Source organism: Squalius cephalus (assembly GCF_949319135.1).
Source record: "Squalius cephalus genome assembly, chromosome: 24".
Taxonomy (NCBI): Eukaryota; Metazoa; Chordata; class Actinopteri; order Cypriniformes; family Leuciscidae; genus Squalius; species Squalius cephalus.
In genome coordinates this window covers 26,143,374-26,164,913 of record NC_137145.1, presented here as the reverse complement: position 1 = coordinate 26,164,913, position 21,540 = coordinate 26,143,374, and the positions used below count along the sequence as shown (strand labels likewise).

Genomic DNA, 21,540 nt, shown 5'->3' with positions numbered 1-21,540 from the left:
GGTTAGAGGGTTGCCAAGTCCTCGCAGAGAAGCCCTCCCTCTATCATCCTCATAATTATTTTATTATTCATATTTAATCATATTTATTTTATTCATGCTACATTGGCACAGTTCATTTGCTATACCTTTGCGTTTAAAAAATGCACGTACATTTGTACGATATATCATGCAACAGCTCCACATTTACATAATAGTGGAAATAGTCAATTGAATGTGATGATGATAGTAGGCTAATAATAATATTAATAATAATAGATTCAGAACCACATATTAGTTGTAGTTCTACTTATATGATGTGGTGGTGGATTAATAAAGGAAGTGTTTTGTGCAGAAAAGTATTTATTTTCAAATTTAATAAGTAAATACCTTTTAGCGGGTGATGATTTTCCCCCAATCTGGCAACAGGCTGGGAAGGGCAGTTGAGTGAGGAAGTAAATGCAAGTCTATAAATAAAATAATTTTCCTACTGCAAAAATGTCCTTAATTTATGTACTTGTTTCATATTCAAACCCCGCATTTGGATAATTGTGTGTAAACTGTTTACCAAACACTGTGGCTTACAGGCACACACTGGCAGCTGGTTTTCTATTACATGCAGGTTATATCAAAGACTACACAGAAAATAAAACTATTATTCATATAAACAATTAAATGAGATAATATACTTTTAGACAAAACGAAATAAAAATATTTTATTTTATCTTTGCAATTGTTAGATTTAATCTTTTCTTTCTTTTTTTCTAAAAGAGTGGTCGGAGGAGTCAAATAAGGGATAATAATGTACAGTCAGCCGGTCATTACTGCAGCATGATTCCTGACTGACAGGGAAACAGGACAAATCCTGAAGGGAATATTGCCATAATGACCGCCATTGTTAAATTTACCGTAAGGAAATGAATTAAATGAATCAACTTCAACTGTCAATCATTCACAAATTTACTGTAAACAAAGAAAATAAAAAAATAATATTTTTGTTTCCCAAATGAAAACAAAGCAAAACAAGTAATAATGCAAGTATTGAATTAAAAGAATTTGGGGTCTTTTCTGTCCCAATAAGCAATGAAATTGTAAAACATATATATATATATATATGTGTGTGGGAGTGTGGGTCTCAATCTGGTAACATAAAGAAGCATTGAAAACATCCACTGAAGAGTTTTTGCTTCAAATTATTCTTCCATTTGAAAAGGGGTTTAATTTGCATCTTGCATTTGGATAAAGTGTTTACCTTGATATTTGCAGAAGAATATATATATATATATGCTTTCAAACTGTACAGAGATGACATTAATACAACTTTATACAATAATGATTTGCTGAAAAAAGAAAAATAAGAAAGGAAAATAGATTTAAAAAAAGACCATGAGGGTAAGATATTATTTTTTAACATCAGTTAGAGTGTAGTTAAAGTCATTACAAATTGAGGTTGTTTAATAGCTTTCTTATTTACTGAGGAAGAAATGGTGTTAAGGTACATTTAAAAAAAAAAAAAAAATGGTTTGTTGTTGGTGAATTTACATTTATGTATATACAATTTGCCAAGAAATGTTTTTTTAATTTATCACAAAGCAAGCTTTGTTTTTAGTGGGGTCAAAATCAAAATATCCAAAACATAATGCCTTTAAAGGTTGCATATATATCTTGCTGGATATTCTCTTTAATAAATGTGTTAACATTTTTTCATAAAATATAAATATATGACCAAAATAAATGCTAAACAGTTTCTGTGTGAACTTAGCAAAATGAGCATCTTGTGTCAATATTAATTTTATAGGCTATGTAATCATAAAATATTTAACAGGGTAAAATGTATTTATTATTTTGAAAGACACTTCCTTTGCTTTATTAGTGAGAAAATATTTTTGTTGTAAGGACCAACTTTTTCCAGTTTAAAATTTTAAACAAATTATTCCAGTAAAAGATTGCAGGAGATACAGAAATAAAATCTTCAAGAAAAAGGTGTCTAACTTTATTATCTTTGTTTTCTGAAAAACATATTTTACCTATTGGAGTTATATTTAAGCATAAATATATTTATACAGTAACACAACGAAAGAAAAAATATTTCAAAGTGTATTTTTTTAAACATATTTAATTATATATTATAACATCTCTACTATAATATCTACTATGCATGTGTTATGTTTTACTGTTGTTGTCAAAGACTATTGGTTAAGCCCCGCCCCCGTCCCTCCCCAAGCCCCGCCCCGCCCCGCCCTCCCGATTCCTCGTGCAGAGAGAGACGGATTTCGTCACTGATCTCTGGCCGCCATTTTAATCAACGCGGCACTTTATTCGTGTTGGAGTCTTTGACCTTTTAAAACCGCTGTAATATATTCTTCTTTATAGCTAGCGTCGGATCAAACCACACATACTCCAAAATGCAGGCCGAAGAACAAGGTGACTTCAGCACTGACGAGTTTCCAGAAGGCTCCAAAATAAACGCGAGTAAAAACCAGGAGGATGACGGGTGAGTCTCGGAGCGCGCGGCCTTCCCGCACAACCAAGCGCCTCGCGGACTTTACATACTAAATCACACGTTTGCATCCTTTATTCACATCTAAGTCGTTTCAAACGCGTATATTATTAATACGCTCAATATTTATAGCTTAAGATGCTTGAAAATAGTTATTATTATTATTAACCCGTCTGCAGCGAATTTGCATCCTGGCGTCTAATGGCTTGGATTTTACTTTGATTAAAAATTATACCGTGTTTAATGTTTTTTTTTTCCCCATATTACTATGTTGCATTCTTAACATGCATCACCAGCAAATGTACATATAATATCAGAACTTGCATGATAATGCATCGTTTATTCGGTGGCGTGAAATGTATGTTTTTTTTATATTTGAGTAGGAAAATGTTCATCGGTGGACTCAGTTGGGACACCAGCAAGAAAGACCTCACCGACTACCTGTCCAAGTTTGGAGAGGTCCTGGACTGCACCATCAAAACAGACCCCATGACCGGCCGCTCCAGGGGCTTCGGGTTCGTGCTCTTCAGAGACGCTGACAGTGTCGATAAGGTGAATGCTCCCTGACACTCCTTACTTTGGGGAGAAGATTACTCTGACATCATGTTCATGACCGGTTCTTCATGTGTTCAGGTGTTAGAGCTGAAGGAGCACAAGCTGGATGGCAAATTGATTGATCCCAAGAGAGCTAAAGCCATTAAGGGCAAGGAACCCCCCAAGAAGGTTTTTGTCGGAGGTCTGAGTCCAGACACAACCGAGGAACTGATCCGGGAATACTTCGGGGCTTATGGGGACGTGAGTCGCTCAAACTAAGAACTGAATTAACATCTAATAATGAACATATATGTAATGAAATGATCATATTCAGGACTTTTAATCAGCACACTGGTACATATAAACTAATCTGTGATTTTTCCGTCTAAAGATCGAAAGCATTGAGCTTCCCATGGACACCAAAACAAACGAGAGGAGGGGATTCTGCTTTGTGACGTACGTTTTAGAGGATCCAGTTCAGAAACTGCTGGAGAACAGATACCATCAAATTGGATCAGGGAAGGTATGTTGATATTATTAAGAGATCTTGCAGATCATTTCACACACACACACACACACACACACACACACACCAGTACCTCATTCAGGATAAATAAAACTGGTCATAGTAAGCATACGATCCACTTAAGTATTGTCTTTTACACATTTATTTTATAGTTACACTACCAATCAAATGTTTGGGGTCAATGTTTTTTAAAGTTTTACTCATCAAGGATGCATCAAACTGGTCAAAAGTCACAGTAAAGACAATTATAATGTTAGATGATTTCTATTTCAAATAAATGCTGTTCTTTTGATATTTCTATTTATTAAAGAATCATTAAATATAAATGTATCATGGTTTACACAGAAATATGAAGCAGCACAACTGTTTTCAACATTGGTAATTATCAGAAATGTTTCTTGATCATCATATTAGAGTGATTTCTGAAGGGTCATGTGACACTGAAGACTGGAGTAATGCTGAAAATACAGCTTTGATCACAGGAATAAATTACATCAGTTTTGACAACATTATTATAAGCCGCTGTGTATTTTCTCTGAAATTATTGGTTGTTTTATCAGAGGAACCGCTATTTCAACTAAACATCTATTGCTGTGAGGTAAAAGATTTAATAGTTAAAACGCAGTAAAGAAATAGTTAAGAGCATGTTTTCCATTGAACACAAAAAACATGTTTAATCATTTTTATGCTTCAGTACATGGTAATAAATAGCTGTATTAATCTTCATATTGCTAAACATTTTAACATACCTTGGTGAACGTAGTTTGAATTGATGAGAGATTATGGGAATAAGTTGATTTGACCAACTTTAATGTTGTTTTGCTGTCAGGGATGTTATTAAAATGTAATAAAAAAAAAAATATTTTTTATTTTTATACTATCAACTTCTGTTGCCGTGAAGAACTCAACACATCAGCCACATGGTAGTAATGCTGTTTCCATTTGTTGTCAGTGTGAAGTGAAGGTTGCCCAGCCTAAAGAAGTGTACAGACAGCAGCAGAACCGAGCGGACCGGGGCTTTGGAGGAGGACGAGGGGGAGGAGGACGAGGAGGCGGCCGAGGAAGAGGTATGCCGATCTAGAGGTGGCTCTCTCTTTGGCCAGCTGCTACTTCTAGCTCTTCTTGACCTAAAGGGTTCTCTAACTCTTTCTGAACAGGACAGGGCCAAGGCTATAATCAAGGATACAACAGCTACTATGGCCAGAACTATGGAGGCTACGGCAATGGATACAACCAGGGCTATAATGGCTATTCTGGCTATGACTATTCAGGATACAACTATCCAAATTATGGCTATGGACAAGGCTATGATGAGTACAATGGTAATTTTGCACACATTTAACCCTCAGAGAGCCACGCATTGATATTTATGATGTATTTTATTTTTCACCCGTTAACATGTCTTTAGGAAGCTGTTCGTTATCAAAACATTTTATTTTAGGCAAAAGTTGCATCAAGGTGTAGTTTGGGAAAACTCTGGGCTTTTAGGGCTGCAAAAGTGCATTGAATTCACAACACAATTCAGCACACGGGTTTTTGGAAAGAATATATAATTCAACCAGAGAGATTGTAGTCATGAAGTTAGATAGTTCACAATGTGGCCATTTAAATTCTGTAAATATCATTAAAGCATGTTTTAAATATAATCAAAACATGACACTGAAGGCAAGACACCTCCGATTAATAGGGTAAAAAATTAACTAATAGATTTCACCATACTTCCCCAGTTGATTGATTGGATTAAGAGTTGCCAACATTTTTTTTTTTGTATTACAAGTTTTCTGAAATGTTAAATTGTAATTTCCAGAACAGAAATCTGAAAACTGGATTAAGCCAGGTTCAAAGTTTGTTTCATTTTAGATATAAAGGTTTTACAGAGGGGATTTTGGATTTGTCTTTTTATTTCTCCATAAATCTGAAAATACTGTCAACATCCAGAAATAAAATGTTTTTAGAAACGAAATGTTTAAAATCAGGCTAATTGAATATGATCAAACTCCTCAGCAAAAATCTTCAGAATATATATATATATATATAGGAATAAAACGGGAAAGTTTGGTGTTTGTAAGAGCTGCTGACGTGGAGATTTCTGACCCAGTGCAGGAGAGAAAAACGGCCCTTAAAGAAATGTGTTGTAATTCAAATCTGCAGACTCAAATAGGTGCAATAAAAGCAACACTTAAAAGTGAATTTGGGATGTTTTCTTTCCACTAGTTTGAAACCACACTTTATGAAAAGCCAAATAGTTCAAAATTGACCGATGCATGAAAACTGTTTTTGCCTGTAGTGTCTCGCCTTAATTTAAAAAAAGTATATATATTTTTTATGTCAATAAAAATTATGAAACAGCTAATTTGGAATAGTTTTTGTACCATTCATTGAATAGGCTCTCCATTGTGTAAGATCAATTGAAAATAGTTTGATCTCTAATTTATGCACAGAATTCCAGGGCATGCAAGACTTATACAAACAGAAAACTAAAATGAAGAGGCTATGTTCAGACTGCCAGCAAAAATCTGATTTTTTGCATATCCAGATGGGTTTTTGAAAGTCTGGACAGCAAAAAAACATCAAATGGAGGTGGTTTGAAATGCGATTCCACTCATATTTGTACAGATGCGTCTCAGTCGGGACGCTCTGGCTGCTCAAATCGCATTTCAAACCGTCTCTTAATGCGACACACAACGATAACTCAAAACTGGTGACTGAAGTGCCAGAGGTATTCATACGGGCTTCAAAGATGGAGAGCGAGATGATGCACCTCCATTTGTCCTGCGTTGGTTTTTAAAAGCCTCGTCACACACATGGGTACGTCTACGTCATTACAAAAGCAGCCCATGACATGTTGCTTATGTCTGGGATATTGAGCACGGTCTGATTTGCCTGCAGTCTGAGCATAGCTTTAGATGGAGTGGGTTGAGTCAGGTGGCCGGTGCCTTTTAGTCTCGAGCTTTGGCAGTTCATGCACATTATTGCCCCAACAAATTGGTTGTTGTGATTAATTTAGTGTTTTCAGTGACTCAATTGAATTGCTTTCTACGATTGTGCTACAGCATCTGTATTGGATTTCTGTAGGTCAAACGAGCAGTTACGGCAAGGCCTCGCGGGAGGGCGGAAACCATCAGAACAGCTACCAGCCGTATTGATGAAGTGGCTAAACGCATTCATATCAGCGGTAAGGTCACACATCTTCGCCACGCTCTGGACCCGACCTCAATGTTAAAGATCAATAGACAATACCTAACAGCCTAAAGGCGGCCTATGCATATCAATGCAGCTGAGTTAAATACATGTCTATAGATCTTTAATCGCTAATGTTTGTGTAGCCATTTTGCCTTTTTTAGTGTGCCAGAAAAACGTAAGAGTTTTTCTGTAGGTTTTCCTTTTCCTCCTCCTGCTTTAACAGGTGATCATAAAGGAATAACATAGAGACTTGATAGCAATGCTAACAGGTAAAGTACAGCTAAAGGGGTACAGAGTAAAGGCGCCTCTCCTGATTTTTCCTTTCTTTCCCTAATTCTGATTATTGTACCTTGTTTGTACCTGCCAGCGGGGACTTCATTGCAGGCCGTGTGTCACCTGACCACGACATTCTCTGGGCGTCGCACATAGCGGGCAGAGAGCACGGCATGCACAAGAAAGCGCTGTCCTGTGGTATGGTCTCTTCAAACTTCCTGTACCAGCGTAAAACAAACAAAAAGACAAAGGAGATTCCCCCATTTTCCTTAAGTTGTTGGTTTTCGTTAACAGTTCAAAGTGTGTTTTTTCCAGGACTTTATTAACGTAACCTAAAAGTGATTCATAATAACTGCTTTGATGTATTCTCTTTTTCAATTGTAGTGCTCTTGTATTTCAGTTGTGGAGCTTCAGTGATTTATTTTCTTTGGTTTCTTCCTTAAAAAAACGGTCACCTCCCTTGTAAATAATTGCATAAACTCTCTCATAATGCTTGCTTTTTCTTTAGAGGCCATAGAGAACTTCAAATGGGTTCACCTCAAGGCTTTTTCTTAAACGTAGCCTTTAAAGATCATATGTAAAGTGGGTTACGAAGCCATTAAAAGCTGACAAATCTGTGTTAGACAGACTCACACATTGGATAAATGCAAATGACATTGCGATTTTCAGGTTAAGACGTTTGGGCTCGCTCCTCGAATGGTCCACCGGCCTCTTGGAGCTGAAGCTTTTGCTGGCTTATGAGCTGTTTTGTCGATCTAAGACGTCGAACATATGATCTTTAATCTTTAATGATGATTTTCCTAGTTTAAAATCGACAGCTCAAGAAGTTAAACACTGAAACATGGACGTGCTGTTTTTTTTGACGTGTCCAAATCGGAGTGGTTCATCTTGTGTATCTTCTCTTGTAGGTCGGAGGCTGACTTCGACATTGCTCCTCGGAGGCAGCTTGTGGAATCCTGTCCGTAAACAACTATTAAATATGTTATCCGGTCCTCTGGGGACAAATTCAGTGTCTGACCTTGTAAATAGCGAGACGTTTTGTTTCCAAGTTTGTCTTATTCTGTGCTTTGTTCAGATCGAACCTGTAGGTTTTGTGCTGATGTGTTCTTAAGTCTTGATTAGGAAAAGTGTCCTTTATTTTGTATTTTAGTTCTTTTCCTGACGTTTTTTGGATAAAGGGATTAAAAAATGGGAAACAATTTTGTTGTGCTGTGTTTTCATTTTCTCTTGAGTTATGCACTACCTGTAACACAATCCTGCGTTATAACAACAAAAAATAAATATTACTTTTTCACATCGTTGGGGGTGTACAGACTAAATGATATACATATCAGAGGTTTTTAATGAACAGGATCTAGAATTCCTAAAAAATAAAATAAATAAAACCAATATGCGTAAGAGTTGCGTCGCGATTCTGAGTGACGTCATGACGTTCAACTTCCGTTTCGCCGCCATTTTGTGAATGGACGCCGTTGCCATCGACATCCCGAAAAGAGACTCAAATAAACGCGATTCTGAGCCCAATTAACACGATTTACAGTCATTTCGGTTCTGTTGCAACCTTAGACGCTTTCTTCAAAAGAACACGACGTGATTGCGCGCGGTTTCGCCGAGAATTGAACAAAGATGTCGGAGGAGCAGAATCTGGGCGAAGACTCGATGATGATGAAGATGGAGGATGAGGATGGAGAGGGTTTGGGCGAAGAGCAGATGCCGGGCGCTGATGAAGAGGGCGGGCAGGGGGAGGCGGAGGGCTCCAAGATAGATGCCAGCAAGAATGAGGAGGATGAAGGGTGAGTGAACGCCGTAAATAAACCCCAATTTAGACATTTCCTTATACCAGTAGATTCGTTCAGTCATTTTTCTAAATTGTTAAGAGTCTATTCGACTTGCGTTTCGTTCAAACAAGTACAAATGTCAGCTAATTTTCTGAGAATCAATATATTATTTTTTCCTGATAGGCCAAACTGTGTAACTTACATGACGTGACTACACATCTGCCGGGCCGGGTATAATTGTGCACATTCATCATTCATATATTCATGAGCTGTTCGTTAGCTCTCCGATCTCATTTGCCTTTCAAATGCACGATCGTCAAATGTCAGAAGCATCTTTTCAAAAGAGAAACTCAATAAACTTGGTGTTTGTGTTCACAGTGTGTTGTTTTATCATTGTATATTATTATTATTATTTCATAAATACATGTCAAAGTAAGGCTTGAAACATAATCAAGTAACTTAGTAACTGACCTTGGTTTTTTGCTTATTTATGATTTCTGTAACTCACCTTAATATCTCGAGCCAGTGTAGCCACAGTATGTCCTCACGTCAGTGCTTTGTTTTCAGGAAAATGTTTGTTGGGGGCTTGAGTTGGGACACAACTAAGAAAGACCTGAAGGATTACTTCAGCAAATATGGAGAGGTGGTCGACTGCACCCTGAAACTGGATCCTTTGACAGGCCGGTCCAGGGGATTTGGCTTTGTGCTGTTTAAAGAAGCTGACAGTGTGGAAAAGGTATCTTTGCAGATAGTTTTGTGTGCATTCATGTGCTTATTATCATTACGCTATCAGTTGAGCCGCATAAGCTTCATTTCAGTTATGATGCTGAGGCAACCTTGATCAAATCAAAGTCTGATATCTGATCCTTGTCAAAGGTGATCACGCAAAAGGAGCACAAACTGAATGGAAAAGTGATTGATCCTAAGAAAGCAAAGGCCATGAAGTCTAAAGAGCCTGTGAAGAAGATATTTGTGGGAGGTCTTTCCCCAGATACTCCAGAAGAGAAGATCCGAGAGTACTTTGATGGCTATGGAGAGGTATGGAGAATTTTATATATATATATGTGTGTGTGTGTTTATATAAATATAATCTAATTTGCATTTCTTCTCTATATTTTCCCTAGGTGGATTCCATTGAGCTCCCAATGGAGAATAAAACAAATAAAAGACGAGGTTTTTGTTTCATTACATTTAAAGAGGAGGAACCAGTAAAGAAAATTATGGAGAAGAAGTACCACAACATCGGTTTAAGTAAGGTAAAGTCTTAAATGTCCTAATGTGCATGATTCGGTCATCTGACATTACGGTGTCTTTGAACATAAATATTAAATGGCTTCGTCATTCTAAAACATAATCTCATTTAAATGTGTTTCTACAAAGTTTTTGTAGCATAGATAAAACTTAATGAAAACAAAGTGAAGAAAAGATGTTTTGTACAAATGTATTAAAATCTACAGTGCCCTTCACATGATATGTGGGAAAAACAGATATTGTGGCCATAAATTAATAATTCATGCCCATGTTTTGTTTTTTTTTCATTTTTTATCAGTTTGTCCACTTGTTGTGTTAATTAAAGGGGTCATATGATGCTATTTGAAAAAGTGCATTATTTTGTGTATTGGGTGTAATAGAATAGACTAACATGCTTTAATGTTCAAAAAACATTAAACATGTTTTTCACATACTGTACATCATCGCAGCACCTCTATTACCAGTCTGTCTGAAATGCGCTGATTTCTACTAAGCTCCTCCTTCTGAAAAGCCCAGAGTGCTCTGATTGGCCAGCTGACCCAGTGCGCTGTGATTGGCCCTTACCATAATCACGAGCTTTGGCTTCCAAGACTTCAGAAGCAGTTATAAACACAGTTAATAATGTCGTCAGCTTTACCGTATCGGTTCATATTCTGACTCTCTCAGGTTCAGGAAGCGGTCCTGCTGTACCTTTGTTTCTTTTTGTGGTGAAATGCTCTTGATGGCCTTTGTGAGACTGATCATGAGTGTAATGGCTCTTTCTGTTAGTGAGGTGTAATGTGACTGTGTGTGTGCAGTGTGAGATCAAGGTGGCGATGTCTAAGGAGCAGTACCAGCAGCAGCAGCAGTGGGGTGGGAGAGGAGGAGGATACCCCTCCAGGTCCAGGGGGAGAGGAGGTGACTCAAACACTACAGCTAACACACAACATGATCCTATTATCGAAATGGCATCAGAAATTTAATTGGATGGATGTTAAAATGTAATGATAGAAAAATTAATTGACTGGATTTAAAGAAATTCAACATGCCTTGAGAAACAACAAAACATAATTATATAATTAATTTGGACTAATGATATGTTGAATAACTGTTTTTATCAGATACACTAAACTAAGTGCAATAGAGTGCAACAGTCAAACACGTATAAACCTTCAAATACAGCTCTACGGTGAGCTACGAGGTGTTTAATCAATGCTATTTGCTTCTGTTGAAGCCGCCAGTTCACATTATTTCAACTTATTTTTAAAATAATAATTTAACAGAGAAATTCTTGGTGAAAAACTACATTACCCATGATGCTGTACAGAAAGTTCCACCAATCAGAGTCGAAACTAGCAAAACTGAGTCAAAAGATATTGTTAGCTCCGCCCACTCCCATGAAACACTGCAAATGATTTATATATAAACAAGTAGTTTTTGCTTCTCCATCGGTTTTAATTGGATTGTAGTTCTTTCCCTCGGTAAAGCCGTTTAGTTCACAGTCTTAAGTCCTTTGTATTTTTGTCCGATTTTCAAATACTGTTTTTGCTTCAAATTAAAGTTAGTAATGTTGTGACTATCCTCGTAGCTGATTGGCTCGGTTCAAGGCTTATAAAGCTTTAAAGAAAACTTTTTTTAAATCCTTATGGGAGAGATGAATGGAAAAAATCCTTCAGGAACCAGCGCCACTGGAAAAGTGGGCGCTCTATAGTCCTTATGCGCCAGAGAAACGAGGGCGCCGCCATCTTTAGAATATTGTCTCTGAACTTCTGTTTTTGCAGTCGCTCTGTATATTCCTATGGCACTGCTGTCCAGGAGTAATTAGCTGGTGAAGTGGATTTACTTAATGTAAAGTTAATGAAAGTTATCATGAGGATTGTAATGTTTAAACCGGGAAGATTTTAAAACGAGCCGTTCATTCATAAATACGCAATATCGCTGTGAAAATACAGACCGGAAGTCAAAAGACAACGAGCGCAGCGCTGAAAAGGGGCGGAGCTACATAAGGTCTATAACAAGGTCAATTAACACATCCATTCAGATTTTGCTGTGCAAAAAAAAAAAAAAAGTCTGAAAATAAGTGTTCTTCCAATATGATCCATAAATAATTCATTAAATACCATGAAGAGCAGAAAGAGAAATGTGGCAACATTATCAAAGTTACTGGAAATCAATTTGTAACCAGCTTGACCAAATTTCACCCCATTTTAATTTTATGCTCTTCACGTTCTGTGACCCCCAAATCCACGTTCATCCTGAATTTCTTCTGTCATCGTGCAGTTGCGGTCTCTTTATTAATTGTGCCATACGTCTGGTTTCTGCTACAGGTCCCAATCAGAACTGGAACCAGGGATACGGAAACTACTGGAATCAAGGTTATGGAAATTACGGGAACTATGGCTACAACAATCAAGGCTATGGTGGATACGGGGGCTATGATTACACGGGTTACAACAACTACTACGGATATGGTGACTACAGCAGTATGTAATACTGTTTGTGAACGCACAGATGACAAAACTAAGGATATATTGTATCGTGGATTGTCGGTACTCGACCCGGACTATGACAATTGTGCACTAAATTATCTGAGCAGAATGCACATGCTTGTATGATACATGCCTTACGCTTTGAGAGAAAACTCTAGAACGTTTGCTGCAGTTGCTTTTTGTCTTACAGGGAAGGAAGGCTCGCTTGCACAAAGCTACATTGTACATATGTATTATAATAACTATGGTGCTAAATATAGAAAGGGATGTCTTTAGCTTCAAAACACATTTGTCAAAGTGCCTTTGAATCCATTGGATAGGAACTGAACGTGTAAAATCTGTAGGCCATGCAAAAAAACGACCACTGGACAGTGGCTTGTTTTTTAGAAGAAAATAAACAGTTTTCAAACATTCACCCATTTACTCCACAAATTTTTGTCTCTCACCATATTTTCAGAATACAGTATTTTCAGTACGATTAACGTAAGTATGTCGCAAGCATCACAAAATTGGCTCTGCACCCCGAATTGTGTTTTCTAAGCAGCGTCTTTCTCAGAGATCTTCTCGAGCGAGCGTACGCCACCAACACATCTGCGTTGTTTCTGTTTTGTGCTCCCAACTCTAGATCAGCAGAGCGGCTACGGCAAATCCCCGAGGCGAGGCGGCCATCAAAACACGTACAAGCCGTATTAACCTTTAAACGCCAGCTGAAACGTGCAGGTATGTGCTCGCGTCGCTCACGCCGACGCATCTTTAGCTTTCTAAACCATCACCATTTGATCTTTTTTGTAATGTACATTGCTTAATTTTTGTTTTTCTCTAAAGTTTCACAGCACCCTGAAGTGCTTTACAGTAGTGGTAACATAGAGACTTTTGGCAGTAATGTAACAGCTGGCTTTTGGCTGGCCATTTTGTAACTGTAAAAAGTAACAGGTACAGTACTGCTAAGTGGGAAAATACCAGAAAATATGGAATTACAAGGAAAGAAAACCGAAGAATGTTGTCTTCTCCTAACTCTGACATATACCTTGTTTGTACCTGCCAGCGGGGACTTCCTTGCAGGCCATGAGCTGACTTCCCGATTGTCTCAGGGTACGAGAGGCGTACGCTCTCGAATGCTCCCATTTGGTATGGTCTTCCAACATCCTGTATACCAATTGTAAAAAAAAAAAGCAAAAGAAAAAACAACAGCAGCTACAGCAACAAAAAAAACATTAAAAGGACACGTCAAGCTTTTATCTTCTCTTTTGTTTTCGTCTTGGGATTGGTTTTATCTAATGGTATCTTATAATGTAATGCCATTTTTTACAGGCACCATCAAGTAATGGTAAAATATGACGAGAGCCGGAGTAAAATTAACTGTTGACTTTTTGAAGGATACGGCTTTCTCTGGACTTTCCAGGGTTAATTATGCACTGTAATGCTTGCTCTTCTTTATTTGTAGCTCGTGTAGCTGTAATTTCCTGTAGTCCATGAGCTACGAGCCGGTTTGTACTCGGATGCCGCCGCCGCCGCTGCGCCGGAGAAGTGCTTTTTTAATATTTGCATTGTGTGATTTGATTTTTCTACTGACAGCGGTGGAAAAAGCTTCACCTTGTAAACCGTGTTAATTTCATCTAACAAATTCTCTTTTTTTTTTTAACCTTTCGAGATCTTGGAAAAGTCGTATTGTTTATATGAGAACTTATGCTTGTAATGCTTTCCTTTTGTGTTTTAATTTCCATCGATTCAAGGTTTTGCATTAAAATGTTAATTTCACAACTATTATTCTATTTCAAAGTCACAGCTTGTCTCCTTATTGACATTAATTGGGATTCCTTAGCATTTTATGAGTTTGTGTTTTTCATAAGCGTAATTAATATTCTCTTCTCTGTTTTTCAGACGGAAGGGCGAAGTGAAAGTCACCCCCGAGAGGAGAAAGCGAGAGGGTTAGATATGGAGTCGGTCCACACGTTACTACACTTTGGTCGCCAGTTCAAATCTGAAATTACTTTCAAGGACACGCGCTAAAGTTTCAAGTGTTATTTCAATCGATATTCATCCTGAATTTTTTTTATTTTATTTTTTGCGTTTTTTGTTGTTCTAATCTAGAGCTTGTGAAAGTTTATGATCATGTTCCCTGCTGTGTAGCTCTTATACATTTCTGTGTTGAGTACAGTGAACAGTAGAGAGCCCAAATAATTTAGAAACTATTTGTATACAAGTCTATTAATTTATTGCTTACAGAGTGTAGGCCATTTAACATTCATTTCATATTGCAGTATTTTGCTACAGAGTCATGTAAACATTGAAAAATGCAATGAAATAAAGTGTATGAACCTTAAGCCTGTTATTTCTTTAGAGATTAAAGTAATAGTTCACCCAAGAATGAAGATTGTCATCATTTATTTGCTGTTGTCATGTCAAACCCGTGTGTTTTTCTCAAGAGGTGAATCCTTGCTGCTGTTTTCAGTGTAATAAAAGTGACGGGTGCTGGAGTCCAGCGCTAAAGTCACAAAGAAGCGTCATAAAAGTAGTCCGTGTGACTTGTGTGTTATTCCAAGTCCTCTGAAGAAGTATTGAGTAATGTAGACTGTACTTTTATGGTGCTCATTTTTGGAGTTTAACAGTAAATTGATAATATAAATCTCTATTATTATATTGTTTCCAGGATGAAAGTAATTTAACTTTTGGGGCGAACTGTTCCTTTTAATAGTTCAAGTTCATGTCAATCAGCATTTCCTATATAGAACACATTGTCCCAAATGATGTACTTGTGCACTGTATGACATAAGGTTATTTTGTCATCTGTCAATCATAGCCTGTTAGCCCCTCCCCCTCCGTGTCAGTCGAGAACATGAAGTGTCCAACATTCCACACTTCATTTTTTCAGTTAATTATCATCCGGGTGTTTAAAGTGCACATATTATATGTGTAATGCTCAGTGTGAACTCACTAATCAGGACATTTATACTGCAAAACGACATGGAATAGTGCATACGTACGCCGATTGGGATGCACCTGATATCTATATAGGTTATACGTCCTCTTGACAAAGACACTGACTGGTACGTCGTAAGGGTTTGAGTTTAAACTTACAGATATTGAAAAAAACCTCCTATAAACTATAAACTCAGTCCAGAACATGTACTAGTCTAGGTATAAAATCAATGTCATGAGTACATAGTGATTTCACAGTAGTTAAAGCATGCAGAAACATTCCAGGAATCATATAACAAGTTGAAGGTTACAGCATTTAAGTGTGCAGGTTTTTAAATGAAATATAAATTGAAACAGTTTTTGACGTCTTTGGGATGAACATGTGGTGAGTCTCAAAGTAAATCTAATAATAAATCCTAAAACATTTTCCAGTTTCCTGTATTTAGTCCTATAACATTATTATAATACCCTAAAAAACAAAGCATGTGTATTGAAGCCCAGACACATTTGTCCCAGATTTAAATAGAATATAATGGGAAATGTCATTATCACAAAAATAGCAATTTATCTATACATAAATCCATGTAGTTACATAGTTACTTATCCAGTTTATAGGAAACAGTTTAATTAATGTGTGTGCCTGAAAAAATACAAATTATTGAAATGCATAATTCTTTGCAATGAAACGGCTTGTGTTTATGTGGGAATCACACCTGTTGCAAACAAAATGATCAACACGATGATGGCAAGCACTACCACACCAATTATAATCATCATCTTGGTGTTTCTCCACCACATCTTCCTGGCAACACGCGTGGACGTCTTTTGAAATGAGTCGGCCTAGGCAAGACGAGATCATTACAGAAATAATTATCAACAACAAAATGTTTTATGACTGGTTTGACCAACTAACATCATAATTACTTCACTTATGTTCTTTTGAGGTCTTATAAAAGATCACCATTACAAGAAATGTATATATTGGTGTGATTTTAGGCCTTTACCGTAGCTTGTAGATCATCGGTTTTCCCGATCAGGTCGTCTAACCGCTCTCCTCTCTCCAGAACTTTGTTGATGTTGTCTTTGAGGATCACTTTAACATCATTGACTTGCTCCTGAACTTGATTGAGCTTGCTAGGCGCTGGTGATTCGCTGTTGTAGTCAGCCTACATTATAGAGAGAAAAACCCAAAGTAAACCGCTGGGCCAAACATGACAATACTCTCCAGTGCACAACTGGGTCAGAAATGAACCCGGGCTCGGGCCGGAATGATCCGGGTTCCATACGTAGAGCCTTTCAGGGGTTCCCATCATTTTATTAATTGTGTTTTAATTCATTTTTAATTTGTATAAAATTGCATGACTTAAACAGCATGTAAACATACTTTATCAGTAGAAAAAATGTAATAACCAGTTGAATATGGAAGTATTATGGAACTTGATGGGGTTTTTCAGTTCCTTGCCACTGTTGCCTTTGGCTTGCTCAGTTGGGGATATTTAATTTAATCAATCAACAATACTATTGATCAGCTTTACTAAACGTGGACGTTTTTTCCACTAGAAACAAACCTTGTTGTGTTATTTTGATTTAATACTGTGAAGCTTCTTTGATACAATCTGTATTGTGAAAAGCGCTATACAAATATACTTGACTTGACTATTATGCAATTATTTAAGACGTTTCTCCTTATATAGAACCTTTTTGATATTAAGGGTTGAACGGGATGTTGATCCAGGAACATGTTTCACTTGGTGAACTTCTGTGAACCCCACTGAATCTTTTTTTCTAAGAGTGTTATGTTGCATTGGATCTGTTTCATAATAAATATTATATTAAACCTAATTTCAGAACCTTGATGTCAATCTTGAATACGACACAAAACACAAAACACGGTCATCACTTTCACCTTTCAAAGTTCGCAGCTTTAAATTTATATTAAAATTGTCACTTTTTGAAGGTAAAAATGCACCGTTTTTGTGTCCCTTTAAATGCAAATGAGCTACTGCTCCTGGCACAGGGGGCGGAGCTTCAACAGCACTCACACAGACATGCACTGGAAATTTCAAAAACTTTTAGCGTTTAATGTTCAAACCGTAGTCATACAATGATAGAGAGACTCAAGAAGAAGTGACAACATGTAGACAACGTTTCTGAACGGTTAGTTGATGAATTTATGAAGTTTATGTGTAGTTATCTTCTAGTCACTGATTAGCATATTCTGTCATGATAATCTATAAATCGTGTTCAGGGGGCGGGGTTTATGTAAATTCTAGTGTTGGTGATGTCACTAACCCGGGAGGAATGTGGTGTAGTCCCTACCAGCCGTTTGTTGTAGTCCTTAAAAGCGATTTCTTTAAAAGCAAATATCTCCCTTTGCTTTGAACTTTGAGCGTTGTAACTTTGCAAATGTTGTTTATGCTCAAACAGCAACATTACACACTGACTAAAGTTAGAAAAGTCAAAGCATACTCAACCACCCCTTTAAGGAAACCTTGCATTTGCAGAATCATTGGTTCAAATAACTCATTTATCATGAAATGTGTAAAAACACTACTGTTAAAGGACTAGAGGAAATACAGACACAGAGACTCAACAATAAACAAAGCAATATAACTTGCTACGGTCAAAACAATGTCAAATCTGAAAGCATGATCTGGAAACATTTGACCATAGAAACAGTGTATGATAAATAATGATGATGATAAATAATGATGATGAAAAATAATGTCATCCAGTTGGTTCATGCTCCATCATGGCAGTTTTAGAGTAAGTGAATCTTTCATGATCTAAACATCTAAACAAGCAACAGTGATTCTGAGCTGTTTCATCAACTAGAGCAGGAGTTTTTAACTAAATGTGAGTTATGAGTTTTGAAACATGACAAGGTTCAGATATTAGTGTGATAGATGGACATACTGCATTTTTAACCAGAAAAGCAACGCAGTTTTGTTGGTTCGACAGCCTTGTTTGAAACTTTTGAAAGAAAGAGACAGACAGACATGAATCATTTGATAGATGATCAAGCTCTTGAAACAGTAATTTCATCAAATTCCAGTAGTGTAGTAAAGAGCTTGCTCAAAACAAAATGATTATTTTGATAAACATCAGCCAGCATAGTACTGTACTGTACTGCGGTTAAAAGACAGTAATAATATTATGAATTAGACGGAATATCATTATTGTTTCATGTAGGATTTTTTGTTTTTGTTTTTTAGTTTCATGTCAGATTTCCTTCACATGATTTCCTTCGCCACAGACTTCCTGACTGACAACTCAATTCAGTCCAAAGATCTGGATGAAGTCAGTCGTCACATAATGACAATGTCGTCATATTCTGTCAACTATAAAACACTTCAATATTCAACTTCATGTGGTAATCATCTTTGAAGTCATACTTGTTTAAATGTTCCTTTGAACACACACATCCTCTCCACAGGTCGGTCAAACCCTTGAACAAATAACCATTTAAATAAACATTTAACTAACAAAGGGCCGAGGCTTTCTAGTGCGCTTACCATTCTGGTGCGTCTGTGAAACTTCCTCAAACGTTCAACTGTCACTGCCGAGGCCTTTCAACAGTTCAGGCTAAGCTTGCAATCATAGCTTAAAGGGTACGACTTCTAGAGGAACCTTCTCAGTCTCGTGAGCTACAACACAAGTACAAAAGAACAGGATGAAACATTACTGAACTCATTTGCAAACAGAGCTTCCCCTCCCAGACAGATTGTACATTAACCAGCACGACACTTCCTGCTGGCCCCTCCCCCTCTGCACGATGGCCCCACCCACATTCTACTGGCTCCTCCCCCTCACCACACTGGGCCCGCCCACCTTCTGCAGCCGAGCCTCTAGTCTGCTGCTTTTCATCAGGTCTGGTTACTAAAGTAGAGCAGAGTTTGTTATGGCTGGTTTTGAGAAGTAAGTATCATTTGTACAAATACATTTATATTTATTGAAATATCTTATGGTCCACCTAGCCCATCATCATCACTATGTTTCTTAACCCTCTGCTCTTCGGTCACTTTAGACTTACACATTTTTAAAATATGATTCGAAAAGGTTAAATGGTCCTAAAAAACAGTCACACTCCTCGTGGTCAAAAAATGACCGTTATAAAAATAAATGGGAAATAGAACAAAAAAAAGCACACAGCAATGAAGGGGTTAATTTAAAAATAATTTAAAAATATGAAACAATAATAATTATAATTTACAGAGGAAATAAATGGATAAAATGGATCATTATTATCATAAAATTTCCTTAAAATATAAAAAATATATATTATTGAACAGAAATACATCTGAGGTGTTCGGCCACCAGAGCGATGTATGTATTCCCTTACGTTCAGTTCTGCCTTAGCAAGTGTTTTTCCTCTAGAAATGTAAGAAAGTCTGCTTATCATAGGGCTAGACCCACTACAAGCAAATAAGCAAAATAAGAGGCTTCAAATTCCTGATTTGTATTTGGTTACAGTAACTGTTTTGGTTTTAATGTATCATAAGCAGCTTCAGTTGTTGATAGATTTATAAGCTTTCTTTGGGACTTTAACCTCAGCAGATGACTTGGCTTCAGTGTTAAATATTAAACAAGTAATAATTTTGTCCAGCTGTGAAGACCGTATGGATTCTATCAAGAAGACCGTATGGTTAACAGAAAGGAAATACACTGTTGTGCACTGAAAGTTGTCAGATATGTTTTTGTGACATTGAGTTTGTTATAATAATAATAATAATAATTATATACACTGTTCAAAAGTTTAGGGTCGGTAAGATTTTTAAATGTTTTTGAAAGGAATTTTAAGCTCATCTCACTTTGTTTAATGTTAACATAATTCAGTGCATCTGTTATTATATTTGCTTGAGAAAAAAAATGCCAGTTTGTATTCTGCATTTTTCTGTTGCAGAAACATTTCTGTTGTGTAAAAAGTCTAGTTTCATATTAGCAGAGCATTTAGTTGCAGCATAGTTACAATTACATGGCATTTCTTAAATATGTTTTATTTTGCATCAAATCCATACCAAATAAAGTATTTCGCTCTTGCTTTTTACTTGACTTTATTTACATATGTGACCTCTGAGGAATCCAAAAGTAATCAGATTACATTACTTTCATTTTGAGGTGCTTGGATTAGATTTCTGAATACTTTTTTTATGAAGTAATTTGTAGCAGTAACGGAATAGGGGCCTACATTTTTAAAGTAACTCTCTCAACTCTGGCATTACAATAGCATTGTTTAGTTTTACAATTAGTGAACAAACTTTAGGATTTGTTGGATAATTTATTATTATTACTGTAATACTAGATTATATGCAAATGATGTTGTCAAACGTCAGGTGCACAAAACATAATCAGATATGAATGAGGGGATTCATCACCTTTTTTTCAGGTGCCACGCAGACGCTTTTTATGCGTGTATGGCAGTGATTATACATTAATGTTGCTTATCTTCGTAATATTTTTCCCTTATGCGCCAGTGATGTTTTCCTCTCCCTCGACGGCGCGCGCTGAGGCTCATAAAGCCGAAGTCTAAACTTAAGGACGTTATCGGTCTTATTTTGACATTTATTGACTAAAAGCTGAATTTAACTCTTAAATATCTGAATTAAAATGATTGGTACATGACATACAAATAGAAATATGCTCCAGAAATCTCTATAAAATGATAAAATAAATCCATATCCTGTAATCACAAACGACTGTGATTGGTCTAATACTCTGATCAGCGCTGAGAAAAGTAACAAGCAAAGTGTGACAAACCGCAATCACACTATGAAGAGTTCAAATATGACCGTTATTGATTTACAAACATTAATCATATAACCTGACCATCAATTGGAGCTAATGTCAGGCCAGCTAACACCCATCCCTTAGTGACTGTTCACTACAAAGGGCACTAACCGCTTGAATGGTCTATGAATGAGTGGACTTCAGTGGAGAATCACTATTTTGCTTCTTCTACCGGTCGCTTTAAGAACTGCATCAGGTCAGCACTAAGTTCCCACTTAAAACTATTCAGATCTGTTATCAATTGGCATTAGGACGCTTTTATTATAGCACGTTTTATGGTCGTCTATCTATATTATTATTAACGCCGTTGGATGACGGAGGTCGCTTGTGATTGGCTGAAGTGAA

General features: G+C 36.9%; 3 protein-coding genes across 13 annotated transcripts; 2 read left to right on the top strand and 1 right to left on the bottom strand.

Annotated features, from left to right (window-relative positions):
• Window positions 1–2,222: 2,222 nt before the first annotated feature.
• hnrnpdl (heterogeneous nuclear ribonucleoprotein D-like) lies at window positions 2,223–8,191 on the top strand. Of its 6 annotated transcripts, none has more exons than XR_013819974.1 (9): window positions 2,235–2,470; window positions 2,860–3,028; window positions 3,110–3,271; window positions 3,402–3,533; window positions 4,489–4,603; window positions 4,694–4,858; window positions 6,612–6,711; window positions 7,087–7,190; window positions 7,901–8,191. XR_013819974.1 is itself a non-coding variant. In XM_079860638.1 (8 exons), exons 1-7 carry the CDS (start codon window positions 2,382–2,384, stop codon window positions 6,680–6,682), a joined length of 903 nt encoding a protein of 300 aa, XP_079716764.1. In that variant the 5' UTR covers window positions 2,223–2,381; the 3' UTR covers window positions 6,683–6,711; window positions 7,901–8,191. The 6 variants fall into 6 exon arrangements, 4 of the variants coding, with proteins under 4 accessions (XP_079716764.1, XP_079716763.1, XP_079716762.1 ...); XR_013819975.1 differs by having other exon boundaries at window positions 2,241–2,470; window positions 2,857–3,028; XM_079860638.1 differs by lacking the exon at window positions 7,087–7,190 and having other exon boundaries at window positions 2,223–2,470.
• A 224-nt stretch (window positions 8,192–8,415) lies between these two features.
• hnrnpd (heterogeneous nuclear ribonucleoprotein D) lies at window positions 8,416–14,995 on the top strand. Of its 6 annotated transcripts, none has more exons than XR_013819972.1 (9): window positions 8,416–8,785; window positions 9,338–9,506; window positions 9,647–9,808; window positions 9,895–10,026; window positions 10,819–10,918; window positions 12,328–12,471; window positions 13,115–13,209; window positions 13,535–13,617; window positions 14,371–14,852. XR_013819972.1 is itself a non-coding variant. In XM_079860632.1 (8 exons), the coding sequence occupies exons 1-7, from the start codon at window positions 8,619–8,621 to the stop codon at window positions 13,180–13,182; spliced, it is 942 nt and encodes a 313-aa protein (XP_079716758.1). In that variant the 5' UTR covers window positions 8,416–8,618; the 3' UTR covers window positions 13,183–13,209; window positions 14,371–14,995. The 6 variants fall into 6 exon arrangements, 4 of the variants coding, with proteins under 4 accessions (XP_079716758.1, XP_079716756.1, XP_079716759.1 ...); XR_013819973.1 differs by having other exon boundaries at window positions 12,328–12,483; XM_079860632.1 differs by lacking the exon at window positions 13,535–13,617 and having other exon boundaries at window positions 14,371–14,995.
• Window positions 14,996–15,940: 945 nt separating this feature from the next.
• LOC307152208 (vesicle-associated membrane protein 8) lies at window positions 15,941–21,508 on the bottom strand. Its single transcript, XM_079860634.1, has 4 exons — window positions 21,307–21,508; window positions 18,924–19,055; window positions 16,413–16,574; window positions 15,941–16,248 (listed from the first exon to the last, which is right to left on the bottom strand). Exons 2-4 carry the CDS (start codon window positions 18,924–18,926, stop codon window positions 16,105–16,107), a joined length of 309 nt encoding a protein of 102 aa, XP_079716760.1. The 5' UTR covers window positions 18,927–19,055; window positions 21,307–21,508; the 3' UTR covers window positions 15,941–16,104.
• Window positions 21,509–21,540: the final 32 nt, after the last annotated feature.